Source organism: Fukomys damarensis, unplaced genomic scaffold (genome assembly GCF_012274545.1).
Source record: "Fukomys damarensis isolate Sample0158 unplaced genomic scaffold, DMR_v1.0_HiC HiC_scaffold_39, whole genome shotgun sequence".
Lineage (NCBI taxonomy): Eukaryota > Metazoa > Chordata > Mammalia > Rodentia > Bathyergidae > Fukomys > Fukomys damarensis.
Window position 1 is genome coordinate 12,844,551 of NW_022900951.1, and position 21,625 is coordinate 12,866,175.

Genomic DNA, 21,625 nt, shown 5'->3' on the forward strand with positions numbered 1-21,625 from the left:
GCCGCAGTAACCCCAGGGGTAAGTGGCCCAAAGTGCTCTCTGGTCAGGGCCAGCCGAGGATGTTGGCATTCAGACTCCTTCGCCTGTATCTATCATCACAGTCTGCCCTTGAATAAAGCCTGTCTTATTAGTCTTCGTTTCTTCCCCTTGGTGTTTTGAGACAGGATCTCTCTGTATAGTCTAGGCTGGCCTTGAAATCACTATGTAGCCGAGGCTAGCCTTGAATTTGTGGTGACTCTCCTGACTCAGCCTCCCAGAGAGCTAGGCTCACAGGTATGCACCACAGCACCGGGCAGGAAAGGTTTCTGTTGGTTCATGTTTTAGTTCTTGGACCAGGATGGTTGGCTCCATTGTTCTAGGCCAGGAATGAGGCACAGGGAGAGGGAAAGCGCCCGGGAGGAGGAGCTAGGGACAGAGACAGCCCAAGATCCCTCGCCCAGGTGTGGACACCAGGAGTCGGGGAGTGAGGGGTCCTGAGCCCTAAAGCTACTAAAATTCACTTCATCTCTTGTTTTTTACCTCCTAATAAGGTCATGAGAAAGATCTCCAGAGATTCAAGTGCCTTACATTTTATTTTCTGGACAGCTCCGCCCTAGACAGCAGCTGGAGTAGATAAGAGAAGAAAGTGGTCTTAGAACTCTTCTAAAACTTGGGATGGTCTGGATGAGGTGGCACACGCTGTGATCCCAGCATTCTGGGAGACTGAGGCAGGAGGATCACGAATTTAAGCAAGCCCAAGCAACTTGGTGGCTCAGTGAGACCCTGTGTCAAAAATAAAACATTAAGAAAAGGGCTGAGGACACACCTCGGTGCAAAGGCCCTGGGTTCAATCCTTAGCAAAAGGTCCCGGCCTGTTACGGAGGAGCCCTGGGAGCTGCCTCGGATGGGCGGCTTTATCTGAGCTGGCCATGCTGTTCTGGAACCTCCTCCAAAAGTGTCTGCGCCTGGAGCAGTCCCTCAGCTTTTAAAACCCGAGGACACAGTGGCTCAGGTTTACTGGGATCGTCCCATCAAAACCCTGGCAGGAGGGCCGGCGATTTAGCTCAGTGGTTCTGCTGCCTGCCTTGTAAGCACACGGTCCTGAGTTCAATCCCGGGTACAAAAAAAACACCCTGGGGGTGGCAACCCCGTGAGCCTGGGCATGCGCACAATGCTTGGAAGGCCAGACCCGGGCCCTCCGGAGCATGCGCACAGTGCTGGCGGGGAGAGGCTGGGTTCTCAGGGCCTAGGTCCGGTGGGATGCTCTCTGCCTCTGTCCTGCAAGCGCTTTGCTCACTTGGTAGAGAAGTAAGATCTCATCCGAAAAAAGTTGCTGCGTAAGCCATATAGCGAGGGAGGGAGGGAAAAGCCAAGGAATGGAAGAAGGGAGGGAAAGGAAGGAGAAAAGAACAGCGTCTTCACGTGCTGTCTCTTGAAGCAACAAGCTGATACTGTTACTAAAACACTAGGGTCGGGTCCCATGGTGACGGAGAATGAAACCGCAGTCAGAGGAGGAAGTTGCAAACAGATTTATTTACAAGCTTTAAAGGTAAGAAAGCGAAAGCTAGAAAGGCAAGAAAGTAGTGCTCCCGTTAACGGTGGCGGCTCTGAGCCAGAAACCTGTGAGGGCGCTTGGTCTGGGGGCTTTGGGTTCAGCAGGGAGCTCGGCCATTGTGTGAGCAATATAATCTCTAACCTACAGGAGGACACATCTCTTTAGGGTGCAGTCTCTGCAGTATCTGTGTAGGGACCACACCCCCGAGCCCACGCCTGCCTGGCTATGCTCTGGGGGTGTCCCCGGACAGCCATGGGACACCTGGCGGATGTCTCAGCAGGCTCCACTGTGGAGCCACAGTCCTGATTGCCGAATAGACTCCTAACCCTGGCTCGCTGGTTCCTGTTACAATAGTACAACCTCCTCTAAGTTGGGGTGGGGCTGGATGCAGAGGTGAATGACAGTCTGTTCTGTAATTTTTTCAGTTGGAATCTTTTGGCATGATTCTTTTATGACTTTTTGTTGTTCTTGAGGGTCTTGTTCTGTCATTCAGGCTGGTCTTGAACTCACTAGATAGCCCGTGCTAGCCTCGAACTCACAGTGATCCGCCTGCCTCAGCCTCCAGGGTGCTGGGATTACAGGCGTGCGCCACCAAGCCCAGCTAGTCTCCACTGGAGGCTTGTAAGGACTTTTTCTTGCGTCATCCTCTAGATCAGCAATCCACAAACTTCTGTACAGGGTCAGAAAGCAGATGTATCAGGCTCTGTGCATCTCTCTGGCAACCAATCATCTCCCTACTGGGTGTGGCTGTGTTCCAATAAAACTTTATTTACAAAGTAGAAGCCAGGTGTGGTGGTGCACACCTGTAATCCCATCACTCAGGAAACTGAGGCAGGAGGATCATCACAAGTTCGAGGCCAGCCTGGGCTACATAGTGAGTTCAAGGTCGGTTTGAACTACAGAGTGACTCCCTGTCATCAAAAAAAAAAAAAAGTAGGAGAGGATTAGACTGAGGGCAGCTTGTGGGGGGAGGAGGCAGTTGCTTTAGTTTCCTCTGAACAATAAAAAATGTATAATCATGTTCTTTACTTTTTCATTCTTAAAAAGATTAAAATAAATTTCCTTCCAACCCAAGTTAAGAGTTATGCTTAGGAAGATTGGAAACAAGATGGGTCTATGGCTGTAACAGTGGTAGAGCCCTTCCTTACCTACCACATGCAAGGCCCTGCGTTTGTCCCCCAGCACTGAAAAAAGAAAACAGAAGAAAAATATGATATTCACTCAGAAAACCGAGCATAAAAAAAAAAAAAGTAGGAGAGGTTTAGACTGAGGTCAGCTTGTGGGGTGAGGAGGCAGTTGCTTTAGTTTCCTCTGAACAATAAAAAATGTATAATCATGTTCTTTACTTTTTCATTCTTAAAAAGATTAAAATAAATTTCCTTCCAACCCAAGTTAAGAGTTATGCTTAGGAAGATTGGAAACAAGATGGGTCTATGGCTGTAACAGTGGTAGAGCCCTTCCTTACCTACCACATGCAAGGCCCTGCGTTTGTCCCCCAGCACTGAAAAAAGAAAACAGAAGAAAAATATGATATTCACTCAGAAATACAAATGTGTAAGGGCCGGGGATGTAGCTCAGTGGCACCGCGCCTGCCTTGCATGTGCAAGGTTCTGAGTTCGATCCTCATTACCAAAAAAGAAATACAAATGTGTAGCCAGGTGTGGTAGTGCACGCCTGTGATCTCAAAACTCAAGAGGCTGAGGCAGGAGGATTGTCATGAGTTCAAGGCCAGACTGAGCTACATAGCTGGGCTATATAGTGAGTTCAAGGCCAGCCTAGACTATACGGGGAGGCCCTGTCTCAAAAAAACAAAAAGAAAAAGAAAATTAACTTTCATTTATATATTCCCATCTAGTCTTCAAAAGATTCTCACACACACAGAAAAGAAATACAAATCTGTTTCCAAAGTCAGGTGCAGCAGCCTGCCTGTCATCCCAGCTACTTGAGACACTGAGGCAGGAAGATTGCTTGAGCTCAGGAGTAAGTCCAGCATGGGCATCAGAATGAGACCCCATCTCAAAAAAAAAAAAGTCCTAAAAAACCTCATTCTAGCAGTCTTTTTGGTGTGGCACAATGGAGCCTTCTGGGTTGAAAGTCGAGCCTTCTCCCGTGTCTGCAGACATTAAAGCAGTGTGTGTCTGTGCAGTGCCAAGAAAGTGCTACTCCGGAAATGCAATTTAACTAAGTAAGTCACTGACCACTAATTCCTCTTCACAAGTGACCATCATAACAAGTAGTCTTGTCGCCCTGCCTGTGCGTGGGAGGCTGAGGTCATTTCTGCTAACAGCACTGACTCCTCTCTTGGGCCTGTAGCTGCAAGGGTAACAACGCGGGAGGAGCCTGGCCCTGGGGAGGCTGAGGCAGGAGAAACGCCGAGAGTTCAAGGCCAGCCTGGAATACACAGTGAGACCCTGTCTCAAAAAATAAAGACATTAAAAAATGTTTTAAAAATCAGTGAAAGTAGGATAACAGCTCAGCATCTCTGCCTTCATTTTGCACCAGTGTCCTCTGCTACCTTAAACTTCCAGTCCGGCTCTTACTCAACTCCACACACGGGCGTTAACCACTTCAGGAGTGGCGTTAATCACTTCAGGAGTGGCGTCTAAAGCTGCTAATCCCCTTCAAGGCCAAGAACACCAGGTGTGGCTAAGATGTCTTCAAGACTTGGCAGGGACATCACGATCCACAGGCTGTCAACCACCAGCTTTTACCACCTCCAGGTCCTGGCCACCGGAGTCCACTCACTGCCCTGAACCTGAAGGCCTAAGCCTTTCTTTGACTTTCTTGCCTTTTTTGTTTTTCAGAGACAGGGTCTCGCTGCGTACTTCAGGCTGATCTCGAACTCACTGTTTAGGCCAGGCTGGCCTCAAAGTCACCGTGCTCCTCTTGCCTCAGTGCTGGAGTCACACCACGCCCCACCCATCTTGCCTCTCTGATCTGTCCTCCCACTCTTGGCTTCAGGAGCCAGGGGTCTGACTGGTAACTGCCTAGTGCTGTGTAGAAAGTCCCTGGGGGGACAGTGTCCTCTTTTGCCACCTCATCCTGGGATAACGAGCTACCAGACCACAGTACAGCAGAGGCTCCATGACTGTCCCTTCTTGTCACCCTTCCCTGTATCGTCTTGGGACTCTCACGGGCCCTTTGCTTCCAGGATAGCTCTGCTGAACACATCCTCTCCTGCCTCCTTACTTTTTCCGCTTGGTTTGGGGGCACACAGGCAGACGTGGTCCCTGGGGACTCCCTCAGCCAGGCCCCCACTGGGCAGCAACTCAGCAGCGCAGCCCTGAGGACACTGCTTTCCCACAGCACTGGCCCCAGCCTCCAGGCGCTGCGCTCTTTCTCTGGAAATGCTGTGGCCAGCACCACGTCCAGCTTCACCACAACTTTAAGAAAAAGGATCTGGAGGGCTGGGGATTTAGCTCAGTGGCACTGTGCCTGCCTTGAAAGCACAAGGTCCTGAGTTCGATCCTGGGTACCAAAAGAAAACAACAAAAATGTAACACTCAGCAGGCATGGTGTCACGTGCCAGGAAGCACAGTACTCTGGGAAGCTGAGGCGGGAGGATCATGAGTTCAATTCCCATCTGGGAGACTTAGCAAGACCCTATCTCAATATTTGATTGATTGATTATAGTAGTAGAAAGTGAACCAAGTGCCTTTCCACTGAGCTATGTCCCTCGCCCTTTTTTATTTTTCTTTTGAGACAAGTTCTCCCTAAATTGGTAGTATGGTAGGCTCCCCAGGCTGGGCACGAACTTGTGACCCTCCTGCCTCAAGCTCCCAGGCTGTGATTATTACAGGCCCGTAACACCACAACCGGCTCATAATTTTTGAAAATGATAAAAGGTCTGAGGATGTAGCCAAGGCCTGATTCAATTCCCAGTACCAAAAACAAACAAGACCCAATGACTTGTGGAGAAACAATAAACAGTGAGACCCTTCTTCAGCTTTGTGGCTCCATCCAAACAGCAGTAACAGTAAGCAGATGACAGTGGCCACTGAAACTGTCACTGCCCCAACTGCCTGTTGGGAAAGGCATCCCTGTTACCTGGGACCCCGCCAGAAGCCCCAGTCTGGGTCCTAATGCCTGGATTTCTTCACTGGCCTGCCATCAATGGTCCAGGAAAGCCAGGTGTGGTGGCGCACGCCTGTCATCCCAGCACTCGGGAGGATGAGGCAGGAGGATCACTGTGGTTTCGAGACCAGCCTGGGCTACATAGTTCCAGCTCAGTCTCAACTACATAGTGAGACCCTGTCTCCAAAAAAACAAAACAAAAAAAATGACCAAATTGGGAGGCAGCTTGTCCTAACTAACAGGAGGAGTGGAGGGCTTTGGGCCCAGGAAACGCAGAGTCCAGTTCCAACCCAACCTGGTGCCAGGGCTGGGGGTAGATGGTTCCTTCTTGGCAAGGGAGAGCTAGGGGCACAGCTGGGCTCTCAAAATATGCATCTTTCAGGCTCCATATCAGCTCATAGCTGTGGCCGATGTCTCGGCACTCTAGGTGACCATGGCCACACATCCGGTACAGTGGCTCCCTGCACTGCCCGGCAGCCTTCCTGGACTTTCTGGCCCCAGAGGATCCCATTTTGTTTTATTTATTTTTGTCTTGGCTTATTTTCCTGTATTATGTATGTAGGGAGAGATAGGGTCTCCCTGTGTAGCTCAGGCTGGCCTCCAACTCGCAACAACCCTCCAGCCTCAGCCTCCAAGTGGTGGAATGACACTCATAGCCCCAACTGTATCACAGCTGGAATGCAGTACTTCTTTCATAGATGTATTTAAAGCGTGGCTGTCCCAAGAGCCGGCCATGTGCAGGGGTCACCAGACGGAGCCTGAGGGGACCCCCAGAGAGCAGATGGGGACCCCAACTCCCCTACAGAGTAGATTCCTGCCTCATCCTTGCAGGGAAAGGATCGGAAGACACATGAGAGGCAGGCTTATTAAGTAGAGCTGGAAGGAAGAGAAAATGGGAACGGGCCACAGCTCTGAGGAAAACCACACTGGCCCGTTAACAGAAAAAATTTTTTAAAAAAGTGAGAACGGCTTCCTTTTGGTTGTTTTCTCTTTTGGTGTCTGAGACAGGATCTCGATGTGTAGCTAGCCCAGGCTGGTCTTGATTAGAGGGGATCTGAGGGCTGGCATCACAGGCAGGTGCCACCACACCAGCCCAACGGAATATGGGAAAGCTCAAATGTGAGCCACAACTAAGTTACCTCAGCACATTCAACAGGGCAAATCAAGGAATGGGGCAACAGAAGAGATACAGGGCTAGATCCTGCCTTTATTTTAAATTTTGATATTTTTTTCATTGTAAATGTTCAATTTATATTTTTAAAGAATACTGTATTAAAATATTAATTAAGCAGAGTGTGGTGGTACACACATGTCATCTCAGCACTCAGGAGGCTGAGGCAGGAGGATCACCATGAATTCAAGGCCAGCCTGAACTGTATAGTGAGACCCTGTCTCAAAAAAAACAACAAAGACAGAGGTCAGGCCTCTATCTTAAGGGCCCACACTCCATTTTTCTTAGTATGTACTTTCAAAATTCTGTCCAATAAATCCCTTTACACCTCCCTTTTAATGGTATTAGTTTTGGGGGGTTTTTTGTTTGTTTGTTTTGGTATCGGGGATGGAACTCAGGGCCTTGCACTTGCCAGGCAGGCACTGTGCCACTGGGCCACATCCCCGGCCTTTTACACCTTTTTTTAAAAGGAAGTCAGACACAAAGGGCCATAGCTTGCGTGACCCACTCACAGGAAGCACACCCGGCAGATGGACGGATAGGAGGGAGGAGCCAGCTGGCTGCCAGGCACAAGGACTGTGCTGGCCGGAAGTGACCCGGGACTCTGGCCCTCAAGCGTCCCCACCACCCTGCAGCAGTGCACAGTCAGTTCCTCGCCCTGTAAGCTTTGCCGGACTCCAAACAGAGGGTTCCTCCCGACTCCAGAGTTCTCTGAATCCACCTCAGTGTTGCGCCTGAGGTGAGGGCCTTGCTGGAAAGAGACGCGGTGGGAACCCAAGGGAATCTTGGTCTGCACACAAAAGTGCAAATCGGCTTCTGTAACAGAAGGACTTTTTCAATCTCTACTTATTATCATTTTGCAGTACTGGAGACTGAACCTCGGCTACACAGTGAGTTCAACACAGCACAGGAGCTCTGCACTGAGCTACATCTTCAGCCCTTTTCTTACCTTTTTAAAATTAATTTATTTACTTATTTATTTTTCCAAGTACCAGGAATCAAACTCAGGACCTTGCACTTGCCAGTCAGGTATGGCACCACTGAGCTAAATCCCAGCCTCACTTTTTATTTTTGAGACAGAGTCTTGTTAAGTTGCTCATAGGAAGCTCGGACTTGAGATCCTCCTGCCTCAGCCCCCCAGCTTGCTGCAATTACAGGTGTATACCACCTGGAATGGCTTAGAATGACTCACTTTTATCCCCAGATGCTTTCAAGTGCATGCCCTGCCACCCTTCCCACACAACAGCAAGGCCGGCAACCCGGGCCCCAGCTCATCTTTCCAATGGAGAGGGTGCACAAGACACAAACACACTTTGCGCCCCACAGGGCTATTGCAGAAAGTTTAATCAGCTATAGAAATCTGACCCACAGGGGCCGCCCAGGAAGGAAGGGCAAACCCTGGCTTCCGGTTCCGGGGAGGAAGCTCCAGAGTCCCGCCGAGCCTCTACATCCAGTGTGGCGAACAGTGGCTCTGGATGTGCGCTGACGTCTTCAGACAGTTCCTTCACCTGCACTGCAACTTCAAAAAGAGAATATAAGTGTTTATCTTCACAAAACCGAAACAAAAGAAGCGCCACCCCAAGTGCAGACACCTCGCTCGAATCTTCTGGCTTACCCTCGCCGGCAGCCCTTCGCTCCCCGAACTGCACTCGAGTCAGCTGATCTCCAGCTCGGCCATCCTGGGCTGCGCGTAGCTGTCACCATTCTCGTTGCTGTATTCATCACTGCATACGAAAGGAACTCAGCAAGGCGAGAAAGAAAACTCTGCGCAATTATATTCCATCATTTTTGGTGCTTGCTTGTGCGTCTCTGAGACAGAATCTCACTCTGTAGCCCAGGCTGGCCCTGATCTTGCAGCAAGCCTCCTGCCTCAGCCTCCTGAGTGCTGGGATGACAGGCATGCACCACCACACCTGGTGAGTGGTCATTATTTTTATGAAGAGAATAAAGGGCACAAGTGTCCCTTCTCATCAAAGGTGTCCCTTGGTGCTATGGTGCTCTGAGCAGCTCACCTGGGGGGTGGCGGGCCCATCTGCTGCAGGTAGGCGCGCAAGTTCCCTGTGGCTGCGAGCAGGAGCCCCAAGTAGGGAGGCGAAGGCTTCATCGGCCTGGAAGAAAACTCAGGGTGGAACTGGACACCAACAAAATAGGGATGATCTGAAATGACAGACACCGGAAGGTCGTCCTGTCCTTCAGTACAGACTTGTGGGAAACCACTATGATTATGACTGACTGTCTTACTTTCATGGATTTTATTTTTGCTTTTTTGAGATGGGGTCTCGCTATGTAGTACAGGCTGACCTTGAACTCAAACTTGAATTTGTGGCGATCCTCCTGCCTCAGCCTCTCGAGTACTGGGGTTACAGGCATGTGCCACCATGCCCGGCTTTCATGATTCATCTGTGAAGTGGAATTCTACACTGTAAATCATGTCTCGCTTACTACACAGTCTGGGGTTTTATTTGTGGACGGTGGCAGAGTGAGCGCCAGCTTCTCCAGTGGATATTAACAACAGCACCACGAAGGCAAGCAACTGGCACGCACGTCATTTCAGTCTGGGTAGCTCGTCTGTTGCGATAATGGGGCTTTATTACAGTGCTGGGCACAGTGGCACACTCCTGTAACCCCAGCATTCAGGAGGCTGAGGCAGGAGGATTGCCACAAATTCAAGTTTGAGTGCAAGGTGGACCTGGAGTATATAGTGAGACCTTGTCTCAAAACACAAGCAAACAGAAGAAGTCTCTGCTATCAAAGGGTGGCCTGGCCTTTGAACATGTCAATGGCAGTCGTGGCCCAAGATAGCGAGAATTCCAGTTCCTCCCTCCTCATCTTCCTGTGTCGTGCAAGCCTTTACAATGCACACCTGCCACACATGCTACCAGGCAGGCAAGTGAAGCTGTTTTCAGAGCCAGGAGTACAAGCAGCCTTAACTCTAGCTCTGCCAGAGGGAAAAGCAGCTTTGCCCCAGTATCTGCAATACTATGTGTTTGCAAAGTAAGAGCTGAACAGACACCGTTCCCCACCTGCTTTGCTGAGAGCCGGGTTCCCTGGCTGAGTGGGCCACAACCCCACTTCTTGACAGGAAGGGGAGCTGCTCCCTCCGCCCCAGGCCCCAGGCCCCAGCCTCGTAACAGCCTCTCCTCCCGTTACTGCACCAACTGTCTGGACCGCATTGACCCTAAGCATAAAAGTGGACAGCTTTCCCTACTACGGCTCTAGGTCTTTTAATTTTTTTTTACAGTTTTAAAAATTCTTTTGATTTCTCGACAAGATCTCTATGAGTTGATAAGTTGCCCAGCTTCTTCGTCTGGTTATAAAGAATGGTGAGTGTAGGGCGATGCTCAGAAGGGAAGCGGCCTGAGAGTGACCATTAGCATCAGAAAAGGCTGGAGGAGCCAGGTCCCGCCCAAAAGCAACTTCAAGGGCTTCGGCATTGGCAGCAAGGTGGGCAGGCAGCCATTCCTCGCCAGACGACGCAAGCAGAGTGCCAGTGACAGCGGCTCCTACAGGGGACTCCAGGAAGGGACCAGGGCAGAGCAAGGAAACTGACTCATTGGAGGACTGCTGCCCTGAGCAAAGCACATCATTTTCTGGTAAGTTCAGATCACCGGGCCCCCAAATGACTAGGACTGTAAGCCCTCTGCTTTTCAAGGCAGTCTGTTTCTTTGTTTTGTTTTGTTTCGTTTTGCTTTTTGAGACAAGGTCTCACTATGTAGCCCAGTCTGGCCTCAAACTCACGCTGATCCTCCTGCCTCAGCCTCCAGAGTGCTGGGATTACAGGCGAGATGTGCACCAGCAGGCCGAGCTGTTTCTCATGCACCTTGTAGCTGCCTATTTATTTCAAAGGGGAGCGGAATAGAAAGACAGCGAAGAAACTCAAGCTCGAATGCATCTGGGGTTGACAAAGCTGTCGGAGCACCTCGGAGCCTTGCAGGAATGAAGAGGCCACTTACTTGCCAGTTCAATGATTTCCATCCGATTCCCGTCAACATCCTGACCCACAAAGGCCAGATCTTTCTGCTCAAAGTGGCTGATCAGGCTAGGGTTCACCTGGAGGTACAAGAACCCAATGTCTTTAAGCCTTGGCACAATACAGACACGGCGGCTTCTGAGGTCCGGCATTAGCTGGATGGATTTCTGCAATCCCCTAACTTGTCTTAATCTCTATCTCCAGCGCCTAGTTTTGTTTTGGTTTGGTTTTTTGAGACAAAGTCTCATTATGTCGTTATGTTGTTCAGGCTGGCCTTGCCCTCGTGGTGATCCTCCTGCCTCAGCCTCCTGAGTGCTGTGATCACGATCACAGGTGTGCACCACCATGCCGGCTCGTTGTTGTTTGGACTGACTCTGGCTAAGAGTGGATAACAAACAGCTTTCTGTTCTTTGCAGCCTGAAGCATCCTGACTGATACAGGCAGTCGGTGCTTGTGGATACCTGTGGTTCTCACATGGCAATCCCAACATTAAAGTGCCCTTAGCCACACGACACTAAGCCTCAGGCTCAATGTAAACTTCCAAAGAGTGTCCTCAACCTAGAGGCCACCACGTGAGAAGGGAAACAGCCCTGTCCCCAAAGGCACTCGGCCCCGCATAAGACCGGAAAGGGAAGGGCTGGGCTTTGGGTGGAGGACAGCAGAGTCGCCGTACCAGGCAGACAACGCACAGCAGGCCTACCTCGTACCGATGCCTGTGTCTCTCCTCAATGAAAGGGACATCGCCGTACAGTTTCCCTGAAAGACAGAGGGACATGAGCGCTGCAGCAATCCACTTTCTTATTACCATTATTTTTATTTTTTAAATTTTGAGGCAGGGTCTCGCTATGTAGCCCAGGCTGGCCTCGAACTCCTGGTGATCCTCCTGGCATGCACCATGCCCAGCACGGGGTGATCATCCTGAGAAGCACACACCATGACACTTACACAGGAAGCCCTGGCGTGTGTTCATCAGATGCTCCAGGTCCCAGGCTCACAGCACTAATCGAAGGCAGGGGTGGCGAACCCATGGCACGCATGCCCCAGCCAGCTACTTGTTATCACTGAAAGCTCTCGGAGGTTCGCCATCACTGCTCTAGATGGTCTTCTCTCCTACAAGACGGTGGCGGCCTCCTCAGAAGCCATGGCCACGACCTAAGGGGAAGCCCACAGGGGCAAAGCCTGGAGGCCAGCAGCCGCACACCCTGTCACACCTGCCTGCAGGACTGAGTCACAGGCATACCACCGCTTCTGTGTGGACTCACATAGGGCTCTTTCTATTTATTTATAGAAGTGTGTGTGTGTGTGTGTGTGTGTGTGTGTGTGTGTGTGTGTGGTTTTGGTGATAGTGGTAGGAACTGAATCCAGGACCTTCACACTGAGCTATTATCCCCAGCCCTTTTTATCTTGAGACAGGGTCTTGTTACGTCGCTAAGTCTCCCAGGATGGGTTCAAACATGCAGCCCTCCCAGCTCAGCCTCCCAGAGTGCTAGGATTATAAGTGTGCGCCAAAACTATTATTTTTGATTAAGATTTTTAATTTCTTTTCTTTTTTATATTTTGAGACACGGTCTCCCAGTGTAGCTCAGGCTGGCCTGGAACTACACAATCCTCCTGCCTCAGCCTCCCGAATGCTGGGGTGACAGCCAAGCACTCCTAGCATTCTTTACAGCAGGCGCCCAGTCTGCAGTCCCCTGAGCTCTGCCTTCCTGTTTCCCTCCCTGACCTGAGCGGCGCCTCCTCACCAGACAGGGATCTAAGGACTCACAGGGAGGACGCACAGCAGAGATGGAGGCCAGGTGTGGGGTGTGCAGTGCCGGGCTGCACTCAGAGCCCCACAGCAGCCAGTGGCAAGGTGAGCCGGGCAGTTGCTAAGAAGGGTGTGGACTCATGTCCCTGACCGACTGAAGTGATCAAAATACAGGTGAACGGGGCCTGGGATTTGGCTCGGTGGTGCCACCGCCTGCCTCGCAAGCACAAGGGTCTGAGTTCAATTCCCGGTACCCCCCCAATGTGTGTGTGTGTGTGTGTGTGTGTGTGTGTCTGTGTGTGTATGTGTGTGTGTATAGTGAATGTTTAAATTAAAAAATTAGATGTTGGTGTTTGTCTGGGTTTGTATGTGTGTGTTTATAGTGAATGTTTAAATTAAAAAATTAGCCAGGTGTGGTGGCATACGCCTGTAATCCCTGCATTAGGGAGGCTGAGGCAGGAGGATCATCTCAAATTCAAAGCTAGCCTGGGCTACACAGTGAGCTCAAGGCCAGCCTGCAGTACAAAGTGAGCCTCTATCTCAAAACCAACACTTGATCTTAGCCAAAAGGCTACAAACGAACACAAACTGAGTACTGCAGCAGACACTTTGCTGTGAAGCCCCTCAGAAGCCACCTCACCCTCCGTGCCCCCACACACCACCCCCACTCCACACACACTTGTCCCACGGTCCTTGCGGCTTGCCGCAGCAGCTCTGGAACCCTCTTTCCCGGGGGTCTTCGCAGGGCGTGATCAAAAGCACAGTGAGTGCTACACCGAGGGCCAAAAACCTCGGGGACGTCCTCATTCACTCTGCTCACCGGACCGGCACTGCGTGACTCCCGGCTCTTCCCCCAAAGCAAAGTGACTGTGAAAGGTGGAGGCCGGGGATTTAGCTCAGTGGTTCCCCCGCACAAGGACCTGAGTTCGATCCCAGGCAACAACAACAAAAAAGCAAGGTGGACATTGTGAATGCATTCCGGTCATCGTGTTGCTCCAGAGAGAGGGCTCTAAAGCCGCTGTGGAAAGTGGCAGGAACAGTGGGGTTGGCGTATTTGAAGCCAGAGCGAGGATTTCGGGGGGATTCGTGGCAACATGTGACTTACTGTAATCTTTTAAAATGTAAACACTCACCATACTTTTAGATCACGCGTCAGCGAGCAGCTGGCCCAGGCACACACGACAGGAAGCACACCGAGACACAGGGCTCGGCAGTGACAAATGACCAGTGTGGGCTTTTAAACACTTTAGCAAATCACCTCATTAACCCAGCCAAAGTTTCTGGTCTTTTAAAACTGCCTAACAATCTAATCTCACTGGAAGCTGCTTTTTGGAATCGGTTTGAGTGCTGGGATAAGAGAAAAGAAAGCAAAAGCAGCTTTTCTGGCCCAGGAGACTTGCTCTGCCTTAGCTCCATTTCTTCCGGCTCTCTTTCAAATCTTCCACTTTGCCACTCTGCATGTCAATGCCCAGAATGTGACCAGAGCCTCAGATGGCCATGAACACCATCAATGCCTTCCTAGCGGCCTCTTAACTCTGTTCTCCAAACACACATCTGCCCCTCTTACAGGAAAGCAGAACCAACATCTTAGTCAAGTCCCTCACCTTAAAATGAAGAAATGCAGAGATTTGTTTTGTTTTGTTTTGAGACACGGTGTCACTCTGTACCCCAGGCTGGCCTTGAACCTATGGAGATCCTCTTGTCTCAGCCTCCCTGAATCCCAGGATTCCAGACGCACCTCACTGCTTCTGGCTGAGATGTTGTCTTTCACCTCTCCAGGACTCACAAGGCACAGCCCGGCCCACGGTCAAATACGAGCCCTCAGTTTCTGTTAGGTCCTAAAACTAAGAATGCTTTTTACATTTACAAATGGTTGAAAAACTTCAGGTGACATAGAAAGGTACAGGACATTCAATTTCAGCGACCATAAATAAGGTCTCACAGGAACACAGCCATGGTCCTTCACTTACTCACTGGCCCTTCATTGAAAAAGTTTCCTGAGCCAGGCATGGTGGTGCTCGCCTGTCATCCCTGGACTCAGGAGGCTGAGACAGGAAGACTGCAGTGAGTTCGAGGCTAGCCTCAGCCACAGAGTGAGTTCAAGGCCAGCTGAATCATACAGCGAGATCCTGTCTCAAAAACAAAAACAAAAACAAAGAAAAAAGGAAGAGAGAGAGAATAAGGAAAGGGTTTGTTAGCCCCGGCTTAGCCACTGAGGTCAGGGACCTGGGGAAAGAGCCTCCTCCCAGGCTGACATGCTAATGAAGACCGAGGCGCGCCAAAAAGGCACGCACAGTGAGGCCCAGTAGAAGGCCTCCCCTGTCCTCCCTACCAGAAGCGCAGAAGACCACACTACAGGCAAGGCCGGGAAAGCGGAAGCCCTAGCGCTGTATGTGTCACTGTGAAGCACCTCCCCTTCCTTCAAACCCTCCGACAGAGTTATATCAGTCATAAAAGTGTCCCTACCCTTTGCCCTAATCAAGAAAAGTCCCGGAAATTTATCCTGAGGGACACAGCCAGGATACCTCAATCAGCATTTCCTAATAAAGCATCAGGCCCGAGTTGCAAGGTTTATCAGCAGGAAATGAATCAGCACACTGAGTTCCTCTCCTCAGCTCAATACTATTTATCCAGAGCCCAGGGAGAGGTGTGCTCCGTAGCCCAGCTACCCTGGAGGCAGAGGCAGGAGTTCTTGAGCCTGTGAGTTTGAGGCCAGCCTGGGTAACATAGCACGACCTGGTCTCAACAAAAAAAAAAAAAGAGAGAGAAAAGAAATACTACGTTCTCAAATAATAGACAGGAAGACCAGATGCGTGGAAAACTTAGGCTACCATGAAAGACTACAGGCCAGCTGTGGTGGCGCACACCTGTATCCCAGCACTTGGGAGGCTGAGGCAGGAGCATCATCATGAGTCTGAGGTCAGCCTGGACTACATAGGAAGGTCTTGAAAACAAGCCAGGCGTAGTGGCGCTCGCCTGTCATCCCAGTACCCAGGAGGCTGAGGCAGGAAGATTGCAGGGAGTTCGAGGCCAGCCTAGGCTACACAGTGAGACCCTGTCTCACAAAAACAAAAAAATTAAAACTAATATGATCTAAAATTGTGGGGATGGTTGTACAACTCTGAATTGGATAAAAACCAGGCAACTGTATTCTACTAATAGCTGAGCCTCGTAGTATGTGAATCATATCACTAAAGCTGTTTAAAAGAACGTCTGAAATAAGCTCTAGTACTGTTATAAAATTCATAAAAAATCATCAACACTACTTTTGTCTACTATAAGTAAAAATAAATCTCAAATTCATCTTATTTCCATGGTCTTTAGCTATGTTGAGCACAATGCTCTTTTGAAAAAGCTTAGTGCAATTATCTCTGAATCGTTTCCAGCAGATATAATTTTAAAACATTAATTTTTTTTTCACTAACCACTTTTGTGACTTAGGCAATTATCTGAACAGTTTCAGAGTATTTGAAACATCGGAAAGCCCAAGTAATCACTGCCACGCAGAACAAGTGAAGACTTGCGTGTGTGTGTGTGTGTGTGTGTGTGTGTGTGTGTGTGTGAGTGAAAGGGCTTCTCCCACCACCTGCCCCGGCCAGGTCAGGACAGAGCACCTCACACTCCAGTCTTGTTCTTCCCTGAGTTAAGAAGTCGCTTCCTATGGTTTTCTTGTTGGTTTGCTCCTTTGTTTTGTGATTCTGGGATGGAACCCAGGGCCTCTGTACTGAGCTACATCCCGAGTCCTTTATTCTCAAACAGGGTCTCAGCAGCCAGGCAAGATGGTGCACACCTGCAATACCAGCACTTGAGAGGCCAACCTGCACCATATACCAAGACTCTGTCTCCAAATAAATAAAATAAATAAGGTGCTAAATTGCCCAGCCTGGGTTAGATTTTCTAATCCTGGGATTACAGGTTTACACCCACCACCACACCTGTCTTTGTTTGGTTTCTGGTCCCGAAGCACGTTGGTTGCATGCTGGGTGAGTGTTCTACCATTAGGGAATCGGCACTTCTCCGGCTCCGCGTGCCAGAGATCCCTGGGCTCCTGCATCCGGCTCCTTTGGAGTCTTGTCCCTCCCCTTTGCCACTCTCCTCACAAGGTTTTTATGTCTTTGTGTTTTGAGGGACAGGGTCGCTGTATAGTTAATTCAGGCTGGCCTCGAACTTCCCAGCAATCCTCCTGCCTCAGCCTCCCCGAGTGCTGGGATTATAGGCGTGCACCACCGCACCCAGCTCCCCACTAGTTTTGTGGCCCTGGGATGGCAGAGCTGGTCCTATCCTACTCCCAGCTAGATCTCCAGACTCTAGCATAGTGCAGATGGCACCGAGTGGACACTTCATGGAACCAAGGGCTCTGGCAGGTAGTTTGTTTGCTTTGGAGACTTGCTATTCATCCCAGGCTGGCCTCAAACTCACTGTAATCATCCTGCCTCAGCCTCCCGCAGAGCAGAGTAATTAAAGTCAGGTCGCGTGCAAAGGCGCACTCACCTGGCACCCTCCTGAGGCTCAGGGCCTTGAGGGGACCTTCCTGGGGACAGGAGCACCGGGCACAGGGTGCCCAGGGCACGGGTGATGGGGAGAGGGAGACTCCCAGTCCCCAAGGCTGCCAGAGGGGTGCATCCCAGCACAGTCACAAGAACGACACCCAGCATCTTGTCAAATAAGCCATCTCGGTGACTTACTCAGTACTGAGTTCTGGGTTTTGAAGACAGTTCTTCTTAGCCCCAGCCTCATGGTCCCGCCAAGCTCCCCGGGGTTGTGTTCTGGCATATCGATCACCTCGGGAAAGAAAACAGTCCAGGTTTACCACCTTGTGAGCAAGAGAACCGCCACATTGCACGCTCTGCTCTTGTTACTGGTATCGTTGTTGTTGTCAAGACAGGGTCTCACTGTGCGGCCCAGGCTGGCCTCAAACTCATAGCGATCCTCCTGCCTCGATGACAGTGACATTGTCCTGGGATGACAGGCGTGGAGCTCACAGTTTTGCTAGGGTGCTGGAAGAACTCAGCCGAGTTAGCCGGCCACGCACCACAGGGCCCCACCTCCTCCCTGGCTTTTCTCCCCCACACAGACTGCCGCGGGTCAGGTCGCACACACAGAATTGCCTGAGCTAAGCGTTTCTGAGAAAACGTCCCATCTTATCAGACGAGGTGGTTACAGCCTCTGAACCGTGTCCTCGGCCCGCCATGGGAGTCGCTGAGGGGTGGGGAACTGGGTCCCCTGGATCACAGGTGCTGCACCTGGCGCCAAGTCTGTCCCCACTGCTAGCGGGGGCTGGACGATCAGTGCAGGGAGGCGATGCGGGCTGCCAGTCTTCTGTGCCTTTTCCAGGGGAGGGTAGAGGGACCGCAGCAGCCAGAGTTCAATGGCAGCAGTCAGGTTAGGATGCCCTGGAGGGTGAGGCCCAGACCGTGCAATAACCAGCCCTAGAGTGGCTTTGTTTGTTTTTGAGACAGGGTCTCATGTTTAATTCAGGGCTGGCTTTGAGCTCACGACACAGCCCAGGCTGGCCTCAACTTCCTGGCAATTGTCCTGCCTCAGCCTCCTAAGCACTAGGATTACAAGTGCACAGTACCACACCTGGAACCCATAGTATTTTTTCTGTTTTCTTTTTAGCTTTTACTTTTTTATTAGTCTGTGTTTGCAGGCTGTCATGGTTACGTTCATTGTGGGGAGCTGGTCCGTGTACAGAACACATTTTAATTCTTTTTATATCTCCTTCCTCCCCCTCCCTCATACAATGGAATACTACTCTAGCATGAAAAAGAGTAAATTTGAGTCCTTTGTAGGACAGTGGATGCACCCTGAGACCATATGTACGGTAATAATTTCCTAATCGGATACACAAGCTTAACTATCACATGGTCTCTCTTGTAGGAGAGAGCCAAATTACAAATAAAGAGCAAAATAAAAGATAGACAGTAGGAAGCAGGCGGACAGACCATTCTCATAGGGGAAGAGGACCACAGTATTATTTTAGTGAAAATGCAAGTTGAAGACTATTCAGGAGGGTTAGTTCAGCCTGAATTACACAGTGAGACCCTGTCCCAAAACACCAAAAAAAAAAAAAACAGAAATGAAACCAAGATGACAGCTCTTTGCCTCTCAGGTAATAAGCAAACTGCCTTGGCAACAATAGGCTAGAACAGCTGTGGCCCCCGCATCCTTCCCAGGCAAAGCCTGAGGGACAGGAGTGCAGCAGTTCTCACACGCACCACCGGCTGGGTACAGGACGACCACAGTGTGCTGCACACTGCTCCCCGGCACCTCACAAGCCCCTAGACTTGGCATCGAAAAGGGAAACACCTGTTCCACCACAAAAGGACTGCTCTGGCCACTCATATGTCCAAAATCCCGGCTGTCAACTGATCCCCATAGTGGTCTTTTCTTTTTTTTCTTTTTTGGTATTTTGACTCAGGGTATGTAGCCCAGGCTGGCCTCAATCTCGCAGCGATCCTCCTGCCTCAGCCTCCCAGAGTGCTGGGATCACAGGCGATAGCTGCCACCACCACACCTGAATCTTTTTTTATCTGAGCCACGGAGAATAAGAAAATGTAAAGGGATCAATAAGTCATAAAGCTTTAGAAGATAGAAAGGCACAAGCACAGGGGAGGCATGGTATTAACCTCTGCTGCTGTTCCCTGCAGCCCGAAGGAAGAGTGCAAAACAGATCTGAGCATGTCCTAGGCAGGCTGCTCCCTCCTCACACCACACAGCACATCCGTGCCCCTACCATCACTGTGGCACAGGGCCTCAGTCTCCCTTCCATACTGGGCCACAGGCGGTGATGGGGCAGGGCAGTGAGTGCCATCACAGCCTAGGCTGTCCCTTCGCTTGCACCGAGTCTTCAGGAGGCCTCCCCAAGCACATCCACGTCCTTGTCCCTGGAACCAAAGGACCTGGAACCTTCCGTGGCAAACAACCCTTTGCAGTTGTAATGAAGACTGTGTGTATGTGTGTGTGTGTGTGTGTGTGTGTGTGTGTGTGTGTGTGTGTGTGTGTGTGTGTGTGTGTGATGGGAATTAAAATCAATGCCTTTCCACTGAGCTATTCTTAACCTTTTTTTTTATTTTTTTTTTTCAGTCTCTCTAAGTCACCCAGGCGGCTCACACTTGGATACTCCTGCCTCAGCCTCCCAGGGCACTGGGTTACAGGCACGTGCCATCTTGAGGGTCTCCAGCATCATAACACAGCAAAGGCGTTTCATGGGCGGGAGACAGCAAGAAGCCACACTCACGCTTTACGGGGAGCACACCCCATACAAGAAGAGTAAAGAGCACCCCGGATCCCAAGGATGAGCCCCATAACCACACAGGCCCCAGCTGGGTCATAACAGGAGAAGACTGGGTGGTGAGGTTACACAGGGGCCTAAGGCAACACTGCACCCCCAGGAAAAATAAACACTCAGTGAACAGTGAACGGGGCCTCAGGGAACCTCCAGGAACCCAGTTGCCAAGACGAAGCCCAGTTAGGCCCAGAGCCAAGGCCAGGAGAAAGTGAACTACGGCAGTTCCAGGAAGGCAGGCCCCAGGAAGGGCCAGGTGAGCTGTTCCTTTGCAGCATGGCTGTAGTTCGGTCCGCAGTCTCTTTGAAATTTCCAAGCCTGTGACCCCAGCAATCAGGACGCTGAGGCAGGAAGATCGCCATGAGTTCAAGGCCAGCTTGGACTACCTAGCAAGACCCTGTCTCAAAGAAAAAAAAAGAAAGCCAGCAATGCCCAGAGCTTGAAAATAAGTTACTCTTGGTTTTCCTAGGAAAAAATCAAGTCTGCCCAAAGATCAGGCAATTGAACCGCAGGGTGGTAAGTAACCTTTGCCCTCCATTTTTCCATAAGCAACTTGTGCCTGACGTGCGGCCCTTCTCGTTTCACGGTGCACTCTGGGTGCACGCCCTGCATTTATCACCGGCGCCATACAGTTTTAGTTAATGTTTCATGACAGTATCTAGTAGTGGATTCCGTGTCTCCGGCCACCGCTTCACCCTCCTCCTCTGAGCCTGCAGGGAAGGAGACGTGGCTGTGAGCATGAGTCCGCCATGTAGCCAGGCCCGTCTCACCCAGGGGCTTCCCTTGAAACAGGAGATTGGAAGCCTGAAAGGCTCTCGCTCTCCTGTTTTGTTTTGGTTTTTGAGACAGGGTCTGGTCTTGAACACATGGCGATCCTCCTGCCTCAGCCTCCCCAGTGCTAGGATGACAGGCGTGCTCCACCCACCCTAACTGCAGGCTAAAAAGCTCTTCACCAATACTGCACCAAGGGCTTCTTAGAATGCATATGTGTTATATGCACCACATGTCTTGTGCAAGACAGGTGTGTTTCTATAGAACATGTTACCCATCATACACTCTATGGGTATAAAACTTACATTATTCAAATCATCCCTTCGATGTAGACATGAGAACAACAATAACCTACCCATCAGTTTTGGCTCTCGAGTGATAATTTGAGAGAACAGATGATTTAAGATGCTGGTGGCACACACCTGTCATCCCAGCACTGGGGAAGCTGAGGCAGGAGAATCGCCACAAGTTCGAAGCCAGCCTGGGCTACACAGTGAGATCTTGTCTCAAAAAAAGAAAAGAAAGAATGCTACTGAAGCAACTGGGGAGATGGAGTTGGGCAGTGATGACGGCTTCATGGTTACACAGGAGAGTGTCTTTTCCCTGGGACACACGCTGAAGAGCTGGAGGCGGCGACTTATTTTCATGTGGTCCACAAAGACAAGAAGTGAAGATGGATACATTAGCCATCCGTGAAAGTGGTCAAGCGATGGATGCGTGTTCTCTGTACTACTCTTGCCACTTTTCTGTAGACTCGAAATATTTTTTAAAGAGGCTGGGGAAAAAGACAGTTCCCGCTATCATTAGTCACAAAAGCCCACTTCCTCCCAGGAGAACAGAGCCTACACATCGAAGCACTGGAAACTGTCTAAGAAGCGAAGCCAGAAATCAGAATACGTTTGGTAAAATCTCAGTGAAACCTGAAAGGCCCATCTTAGCCCCAGCAGACTTAATCTAGGTCAAAACACCAGCAGCCTGGGCCCGGGGATGTAGCTCAGTGGTGCTGCTGTCTGACTCGCAAGTGCAAGGTCCCGAGTTCGATCCCTGGTACCAAAAAAAAAAAAAAAATC

The 21,625-nt window shown here is 50.5% G+C and overlaps 1 protein-coding gene across 4 annotated transcripts in view; it reads right to left on the bottom strand.

Moving 5' to 3' along the window:
* Window positions 1–8,100: 8,100 nt before the first annotated feature.
* The window catches only part of Ctps2 (CTP synthase 2), a 47,224-nt gene continuing 33,699 nt past the window's right edge, over window positions 8,101–21,625 (bottom strand). For 3 of the 4 annotated variants that reach the window (XM_010643633.3, XM_033760266.1, XM_010643635.1), the window contains 6 exons: window positions 17,182–17,278; window positions 11,450–11,505; window positions 10,733–10,829; window positions 8,792–8,936; window positions 8,395–8,503; window positions 8,101–8,298 (listed from right to left, as the gene is read on the bottom strand). In XM_010643633.3, coding sequence (XP_010641935.1) covers window positions 8,434–8,503; window positions 8,792–8,936; window positions 10,733–10,829; window positions 11,450–11,505; window positions 17,182–17,278 — 465 coding nt within the window. In that variant the 3' untranslated portion in view covers window positions 8,101–8,298; window positions 8,395–8,433. Of the gene's footprint in view, window positions 8,299–8,394; window positions 8,504–8,791; window positions 8,937–10,732; window positions 10,830–11,449; window positions 11,506–17,181; window positions 17,279–21,625 lie in introns of those variants that run through there. The other variant, XM_010643634.3, reaches the window with a different exon arrangement.